Source organism: Rhagoletis pomonella, unplaced genomic scaffold (genome assembly GCF_013731165.1).
Source record: "Rhagoletis pomonella isolate Grant_MI unplaced genomic scaffold, Rhpom_1.0 Rhpom_scaffold_00006, whole genome shotgun sequence".
NCBI classification, from domain to species: Eukaryota; Metazoa; Arthropoda; class Insecta; order Diptera; family Tephritidae; genus Rhagoletis; species Rhagoletis pomonella.
The window spans coordinates 25,694,663-25,704,452 of record NW_023458560.1 but is presented as its reverse complement, the minus strand read 5'-3'; the positions used below and the strand labels follow the sequence as shown (position 1 = coordinate 25,704,452).

At 37.8% G+C, this 9,790-nt stretch overlaps 1 protein-coding gene across 1 annotated transcript in view; it reads left to right on the top strand.

Annotated features, from left to right (window-relative positions):
- LOC118741852 (protein turtle-like) overlaps window positions 1–7,663 on the top strand; it is a 129,426-nt gene extending 121,763 nt beyond the window's left edge. Inside the window, exon 8 of the mRNA XM_036473825.1 lies at window positions 2,473–7,663. Within this exon, the coding sequence (XP_036329718.1) occupies window positions 2,473–4,624 (2,152 nt within the window). The 3' untranslated portion in view covers window positions 4,625–7,663. The remainder of the gene's footprint in view (window positions 1–2,472) is intronic.
- The last annotated feature ends 2,127 nt before the right edge of the window (window positions 7,664–9,790 follow it).

Genomic DNA, 9,790 nt, shown 5'->3' with positions numbered 1-9,790 from the left:
AAATTACACTGGTCTACAAATTTCAACTTTTTTTCTGCGAATAAGACGGGACCTGGTGTTTCTGAACGGATTTTTCGTGCTGAACACGAATCCGGGGTCAAAAATGTCCCATCACGTCACGTTTTCGAGAAAAAAGGGGTTGAAACCCCTAAAAACAGCGTTTTTGGCCATTTTCGAAAAATTATAGAGCTGAACCCTGACGTGGTACAAATTTTGCATATATCAGAAATTAAAGGCTAAACGTGCCCTTTCGAATGAGCCTTATGCCGAATTGATCGCGTGCACCCTTAAAGCAGGGGGTGTATTTGTGTTTAGGGGTGCAGGAAAAATTGATCACAGAAAGAATTTAATCTTAAACGATCATAGAAAATTAATAATGCCAAGGTTTTAACTATATTAAAAGTCGCTGATTACGAATCTGCAGTTAGATTTTAAAAATTTAAGATGACGGGTCGAATATGGTGGATATAAAAATTTCACTCCTAGACACAAATACAGCCCCTGATCTAAGGGTGCATGCGATTAATTCGGCATAGGGCTCATTCGAAAGGGCACGATTTAGCCTTTAATTTCTGACATATACAAAGTTTGTAGCACGTCAGGGTTCAGCTCTACAATTTTTCAAAAATGGCCAAAAACGCTGTTTTTTCCTGCACCCCTAGACACAAATACACCCCCTGCTCCAAGGGCACATGCGATCAACTTGGCATAAGGCTCATTCGAAAGGGCACAATTTTACCTTTAATTTCTGACATATGCAAAGTTTGTAGCACGTTAGGGTTCGGCTCTACAATTTTTCGAAAATGTCCAAAAACGCTGTTTTTAGGGGTTTCAACCCCTTTTTTCTCGAAAACGTGACGTGATGGGACATTTTTGACCCCGGATTCGTGTTCAGCACGAAAAATCCGTTCAGAAACACCAGGTCCCGTCTTATTCGCAAAACCCTTGTAGACCAGTGTTATCCATTCCTAGCGCATTATATTATTTAGGGCCCATTACGTACACATGTATGTACGTATATGCATACATACATATGTATGTATGTATGTGTATTTCATTTACAACTACTACATGCAATTAACTAACTTATAATTGTAAATATCTATTGTCTATTCTGTATTTAATTCGTATGAAATAAATTCTGGATTTTGAAGACCACAAGGTTTGCATTTTATAACGAATAATTTTTTATTATTAAGATATGTATACTTATGCTTATTAATTTCCAGTAAATTTATCGAATTGTTTGCCGATATCTTAATCAAAATATAGTTTTTCCCAATATATTCAACCTTATTTATACACGCTAATAGTATTTCGTTATATTTTTTACATATAACTATATTTATAAATATTCTTATCGCGATTATTATCGGAGAGTTCATGGAAATATTTGTACATTTCGTCATCGATATATGTACAAAGGTGCAAATATTTTTAACGATTTATTACATGAAATTATTACAACTATTAACTCCAATATAGTAGTCCAACGTAGTTGTCGTTATAAATTGATATTTTAATCGAAATATATTATCTTTTATTATTGCAAGCTACCTTTATACTTTCAAATAGCTGTTTTAATAATTTCTACATGTATCGAAATTTTTTATCGAGATCATTATCGGAACATTTGTTGGAATACTTAGGCATATTGTTAACGTTTTATTGCGTTCAATGATTACAATTTTTATCGACATCGTTATAGATACATTGATTTATACTTTTATCGAATTTATCATTTATGAATTATTACCGACATAACTATACTAATCTAAGTAGATATTAATATCTAAGCAAAAAATAATATTTATAACAATGAGTATTTATCGATATCGTGTTTATCATTACCAAGTATTTATCAGTATCATTTTGAATTCAAATTTTTCCATATTTTGATATCGTTTGGATATTCGATTAATTTTTACTGTCACTTATATACTTTAGCATCTGTCAAAATCCATATCGATATGCTTATCGATATATATATTTTGGGACATAATTATAGATATTTTGATGTATATTATTATAGGATTTATCGAATTCGTTATCGACATAAGTATATCTTGCCAATATAAATATATTTATCTTTAACGGTATCGATGAATTTGTGAAAATAATTACTCGTATCGCTATCTCTATATATATGTATGTGTAGTTATCATTATTTATGTATTGACGGATACTATCGCGATATTTATAGAGATTTTATCCATATTTTTATTTAAAAAAAGAAACAGTCCAGAAAAATTTAAATAATATAATATAGGTAATATTTATATACTAAGCACACATTTTTTTATTCTAAATACATGCATGTTTGCTTGCCCCTTTTAAGATATAAAAAAACATTTTTTTATTATTCATTCATATTTTTTGCTTGCTCGTAGGTGTAAAAAAACGTGGCATATCCTTAAATTCTAATTTTGAATCTTTTGTTTCTACATATTTCTTTCTCTCTGCTCCACAAAGATTTAAACAAACCCGAATATCAAGTCTAACCACGATACTTATTGCCATACTACACTGGATCTGGCCACCGGATCGATGCACCAACTGCCACTCCATCTACAGTGCGCCACACTTGGAGGAGGACGGCGCGCGTGATCTCCACTCTGTTAGTCAAATTCAGCGCTCAGTCGACGGACGCTTCGTCATCGCTGGCACAAAGACGGGCAGCAATGGCAAACTCAATGCGCTTACCAATGGCATCGAACTGGACGGCATCGATGAAGTGGATGCAACTCCGACCAGCCGCAATAGCCACGCATCCCAAAACTCTTCCAGCGATGACGGTGGTTTTCTATCGCGTCGCAACTTCATTACAGCACGCGCCTCCTGGCGTCGCCCTATCGTCGCAGCACCCTCGCAGCTGAGCTTGCAATCAGCTGTCGGATCGGCACGTGGTTTCCTGCAGGGTCTAGGTGGTTTACTGCGCGTAGGAAGCAATAGCGCCGTCGGTGGCAGCAATAATGGACTGACAGGTTTTACAGCAGCTAACGTGGCATCTGCTACGGGGGAAGATGTGGCCGGCAATACAGGCGCACGCTACCAGAACATCTATCGTGGACACTATGGACACAATATTTACCGAAACCTGCAGCCAGCACAACCTGCAAGCCGTCCCTTGCATATCAACACTTTGAGCGGTGGTGGTATGCTATTCGGCGGTCATCAGTATCACCAGCAGCACGTGCATGGACTGAACCTAACACCCAATATTTATACACCCTCGCGCATCTCTCGCATTTTCTCCAGCTCTCCGGCGAGCACGCCAAACGACACGCTGGGTGGCGGCACACATCATCACATCGGCGGCGGTCTCAACGCAGGGGCGCCGCTTGGCAGTGGTGGCTTCCTCAGCTCGCCGTGGTCAATGGCTACACCCGGTAGCGGTCACATGCACACACATTTTAGCGATTTGAGTAGCGTATACCCAAGCTCAGCCGAACGCTCGTTGCCCACACTGTCAGCCACCAGTGGCAATCTCAGCCGATACCGTTACTATGCACAAGAGCTACCATCGCTGCGCACCATACAAGAGGAAACACGGCGCTACAACCAGCAGCAGCAGCAAGAGGAGCAGCAGCAACAGCAACAACAGGATTTGCTTACGTCAGATGGGTTTGTGCCACTGCAAATACCCTCACCGCCCGCATGGCGCAACTACTGCAGCACCCAACTGCCATATCATAGCTACCGTCCGCGCACGCGCTGGTATCCCCGCCATTACGCGCGACTCTTTGGACGCACACACCCCGAACAAATGTCACCGCTGCCACATTTAAACCTCACGCTGCGCTCGGCGTCAGTTGGCGCCATGGGGCTCGAAGCATCACCAGAGTCCCGCTCCAGCTCAAGTGGCTTCGGCTCGAAAAATACCTCCAACCACCCGCAAGGATCTCATCACTCTGGTAGCACCAGTGAATGGCGATTACTGCCACCATATCGACCACCACCACCGCCACCGCTCAGCAATAGCGCCTACTTCGGTCTAGCGCAACCAAGTTTGCACCAGCAGGCGCAGGGACAAGCGCCAGCCAGCCACCACCACCAACAACTACACCATCCATCTCTATTCGGTTCAAGCTCATTACTCTACTATCCTCACTACAGCAGCGCGACTTCTGGCAGTCTGCAGCAACAACACCATCACCACTACCACCAGCAGCAGCAGCAAAGACAAACAACGCCACCCTACACAATGGAACACTGGCTGGGTATGATCTCAGACCTAAACGCAGCCACCGACAATGTTAATCTACCGAAATCGGTTGATGTGGGCAGTGTGGATGGCCACTACGAATTTGACCCGGCGACGCCAACGCCCAGTGTATCCACACCTACAGGCGGCCTGTTTCGCGAAGATCTCAATCTGCATGTAGATACAACCGGCCATCATACGATTGATCCCCTAAGCAGTGGCGGCATTTTCCAACACGCTACCAATAGCGCGCTTACGTCAGGCGCAGCGACGTATGGCGGTCCAATGCGGAAAACACGTTTCTCACGCTATGACAATGTAGACGCGCGACTGCAGGCGATGCGTGAAGAATTCTACGAGTATCGCAAGCGACAGGCCATGCAACAGGCGGGGGTGGCGGAGTTGGAGAGTGTTTGCTGATAAGGGGATTGCAAGATTTGTGAGTAAGTATCTAAAACGTGTGTGTATAATTGCGTAGGCAATTCGGTAGTTACGTATGCATGTGTGTATGCGTGTAGTTATAGCAATAAGTAGAGTGTTGGGCTAAGTTTAGGGAAGCTTAAAATCAAATATGCTTTTTTGTTTGGAAAAACTGTACGATTAGAATTGGGAATATTGCTTTCATTAAAAAAGAGCCGCAAAAGGTAGCGTTCATAAGAGAGTATGATGTAAAATGCAAGCGTATATTTCTTACTGCCCATAACAAAAGATTATAGAAAAACACACAAAATTCAAGCACACTTCAGTTTAGTTGTTTTATTTTTTAATGGTAGCTGTTACTAAATCTAGAACTGATAGTTGATTAATTTTTCAATTGATCGGATTTGGCACTCAATATGAAGTAATGTTAGACATTTCGAATGTACTTTTACCATTTCAATTGCCTTCTTGGTTATTTAGGAATAAATAAGCCCTTGAAGTCCTTTAGTTCTAAAAGAAATATTACTGCTAATACCCTCAGAGATGTATACTACAATTTAACACACTTCTTATGTGATGCTTTCAACCTTTGATAAACCAACAAATAGTCAATCGAAAATGCAGGGTTCGTTTACCGCAATGAAACTGAATTATCTGCTGTAAATCTTCGAAAAGGCTACTTTGTTAAAAAAACTATCTATAGGAAAATATTATACATAGATCCATTTTGATTCAACAACGCATGCAACCTACGGCCACTTGGCGGCTTTTATAATTACAGTGCGTCATACAGAGAGAGGGAAGCTCCACTTTAAAATATTCTGCAGGAATGGCTTACAGAGTGTTTTTTAGCCTCATTCTTGCGAGGGCTGGACACTCGCAATGGAAGTGTTTGACTGCCCGTTTTGAGTCTGGATCGTCGCTATTGCGGCAAAACCTACTGATGGACAATCCAATCCTTTCGGCATGTACCCCAACGCGCCAGTGGCCTAACACGCTGCAGTAAGTTTGTAGGCATCGTCATTGCTCATTCGTAAGAGAGCTTTGTTCTAAGTGAGTAGTGGGAAACCCATAACTGCCGGGTAACCCTAAACGATCCTGTACGGTTCCATCTCTGCTTGGAGTTCGAGTGATACATTTTGGTAAATTTTGCTATATCTTCCTGGGCGAGGCGCCATTAATATGCAAAAATATTCACTAACGATTGAATGCCATTTTAAAGGAAATTTTATGAGTCGTAAAGAAAACTTAACCATTTCCATTTGAAGATGCCCAATAAAACATGCATTTGCATGAGATTCCGAACCCTACTGATAACCTCTGAACTAGGAGGTGACGATAGTAACTTTGGAAAATGAGTGATGCAGCACTGGGCCCAGTGACGAAACAGTTACGAGGACGCGAAATTTCAAAATTCTTAATAAAATATTTCTATTTTAGGTGAGGCAAAAATTGCCATTGAGCTCCCCGAAGTAAGTTCTTGTAACCTGAGATAACTAGGAAATCTGTGTGAAACTCTTTCCCTGAACCAATATTTCAACTTTTGTTTTCAATTAACATCTGCGACTATCGGTCCACATTAAAACGAGTTTTCAACTGTGTAATACCTTCCCATTGAAGCGAGTGATCGAATGTAGGAAGACTCTAAAATTGTTAGCCGTGACGTTTTCTGGGATTGTGGAGAGAGCTCCCGAGTGATATTCAATCTCTATAAACTACGAAGAGGGCGCTAACATAAAGTTAGAAATGAACCTCAGTTAACCATTTGTTTAAAGCGTACATTCTCCAAAAACAAAGGTGTTTGCTAGAGATTTCCCATACTACTAGTTCACCTTAATGCAGAGCATAATATTTGGGTTGGGTTTTTGATAGGCTTTAGTGGGTTGCCCGGGTTTCAATATATATGATTATGGCCTTATGATCAATATGTGTGTAAGCATTGCTTATAAACCAATTTGTAATTCTGCTTAGCCATCCACTTATAAGGAGCTAATTGGTGTCAGTCTGGTCAAGCAGCGATCCATGTTATCAAGCACAAGGTCGAAACCGGTATCCACAGACTGTCTGCAGCATCACACTGTACGGGTTTCAACTTTCTCTAAAGCATTAATGCGCTTAAATATGGTTTCGTAGAGGAGGTAAAGAAATTAAATGAGAAGTGTCCCATATCTTAGCCATCACTAGCAGTAAAGATCCATTGATGCCTTTTCCACGCTCACCTCAATATTAGGCCTCCGAAACCGTTTTCCATCTCGAATCAAGCGCTAGTACTTGACTATGTCGAAGAGCGCCAATCGAGCGTCTATAATTCAGCTAATAGTCACATGGGGTGTCTTGTATGTAATTCCTTGCGAAAAAAAAATGCATTTTATCTTACAAGGATTCTCAGCGAATCCACCGTGCGCACGAAACTTTCTCCTCAGGTTCAAGAATACTTGGGACTTATCAAGGCTCATACTTCAGAAATTTAACCCTCACAGAAAATGTAACCTCAGCCTCCCTCGGCAGAGTCTAATTTTCAATCCAGCTCTAGCAGGTTTTTTACAACCACAAACCAAATAAGGAGCGAGAACACAACACCCTGTGGCATGCCATTGTTCACCGTAAGCTTTTGGGTGCAACTGCTCTACTCCGTCCGACAGTTTTGTTGTAGAGCTTGCGATTTATGAGCTGAACAATGTCGGTTTCGACCTCAAGCTTACAAAGGAATTTGAAGATTGCCACCAGAGGTACATTGCTAAAATTTCTGCTCGACACGAGAAAAACGCTTGCAGTGAAGTCTTTATGATTGAGGGCTTTCTCTACTGGCTTCACGATCGTATATAGAGCGGTCTAGAGCGAACACGTGTAGTTCTCACTTCAGATGTGTAGATCAGCCCACATTTTTAAAGATATAAGCACGAACGTAGAGATATAATTGTTCTGAAATGATTGAGAGGGATATGAGTGTTTTTGATGGTCTTCGGTATAAACGTCAGCCTGACAATTCTTCAAGCTTTGCGCGCCCTCATTCGCCATTAGAATGTTGTGAGCCACGACAATGGTTAATTTTCTTAAAACTAAAAAATAACTAAAAAAAGCACGGCGTAAAGACTCCTTTTGGTTCTTCGTAAGCTCGATTTATAAAGCTCAATATTTTGGATGCATGTCACCTCTTCGGCTTGCAGCTCGTTAAATTTTTCGTTTGCCCAGCGTTTTGCGCTCGTACTTTTCTATATGGTAGATGAAAATTATTTAATTTTTTTTCTGAAATGTGAAAAGCAACAAAAGCACCATGCAAATTTCCTTTCATCTATATAGCAGCTTTCGCAATGCCCCTTTTTAAAATCAAAAAAATAAAATAAATAAAAATGGCCAAACTCATAATTCCGTCTGTGGAAGTAGCGAAAGTTTCTCTCAATTTAATACAAGCAAAGGAATTTGCTGTAATTGTAATTTAAAAAGGAAAAAAAGCATAATTTAAGTGGCTGTTTAAGGTAATAAAACTACACGAAGCATTCATGTAAATATTATATATACACTAAGTCTACTCTAGAGCAACAATAAAAAAAGTAAATATTTAAGTTAAACGAATTGTATTGAGCAGGAAGTGAATAAATATGCAAAAATATAGCAATTATAAAGACATATTAAAAGTAATTTACAATTAAAAAATTCAAAATAAATATTAAAAACAAATTTACTTTAAGAAATTTAAGAATATAAATAATAAAATTTATCAAACCATAAAATAATACAAAAAAAGAACATAGTTAAAAATAGCAACTTAATTAAATTAAACAAATTAAAAATAAATCAACGGACTCAGTTATAAAATGTGTTAAACATTTGGGGGTTTAACTTAATTAAGTAACAAAAAAAAACTAACTTTCAAAACGACTCAAGCAAACAGCATATAAAAATAAATTTACTGATTGTTTGCAGTGATAAGTCGGAAAGATGAGCAAACACAAAAGTTATAAAGTAGCTAAAAAATAAAAGAAAATATATGAAAAAGTTTTAAGTGAGTTTCCCCGTACTAACGAATGTGAAAAATTAATCTAAAAACATACATACTTTAAGTAGTTCAATATGTATTGAAGGAAAAAAATTATAATTTAAAAAACACTAAATACGACGAAAAAGCAAAAAGAAACACAAAAAAGTAAAAATAAGCTAGTTGACTAAATATTAAAAGGACAGAAAGAAGTACGTATGTGTAAGTAAGTAAAACAACAAATAAATAAATAATAGTTACTGCATATAAAATTTAACTGGTGAAAAATTAAGCGTCTTAAACATAAATACATATACAATAAAAGATAATTTAAAGTGAGATTTTTTTGTAGGTGCACATTGCAAATTACTAAGCAACAAAAAAATTACAACTGATGAGCAAATAGCAGTAACGAAAATTAAAAAAAAAATAAAAATATCTAGAAATCATCAAAATTAAAAATTTTAAAATGCAGAATTTCTCATTTATTTATTATGTAAAATAGTAGCGCGTTGAAGAAATTATGGATAGAGGCGAAAAACTAACAAAAACAAGCTAAATTACTTTAACAAAGATAAGTAAAGAAAATTAAAAAGTACACAATTGTCACAAATAAATTTCTAAACTGCACTTTTTTTGTGTAGAGAGTTCTAAATAACAGCTAACGTTTCTTTACTTAGAATTATTCGTATGAGAAAACAAAAAAAAAAATAATCTGTATAAACAAAAAAAAATATTAATATGTATAAACACACTTTGAAAAAAAAAATTAAGAAAAATAATAGTATATTGACATGTACCACAATTTTTTTTCCACTTATTCTTTATTACGTCATACATTGTAGAATTTTTAAACACATTTAAACTCTAAACTTATGATTTCCTTTTTTTAATTTTTTTTCATTTTTGGAATTATCATTTTAATTTCACTCTAAAGCTAAGAAAAAACGCTATAAAAAACTGTTAAACAATGATAAATCAATGTAAAGTAAGCAACAAAAATATTTATTGAACGGAAAGGTTTGACACAACTCGACGCCAAAACACTGCCACAGCGAAGAGGGGGGAAAGACGGACACAGAGCGTGATAAAGCAGTAAGCGGCAAACGTGATGCGCACGCACACATATTTAGATGCAAAAATTTGTACGCTGACCTTTTTTCTTAAATATTTGTTAGCAGTTTTTTTTT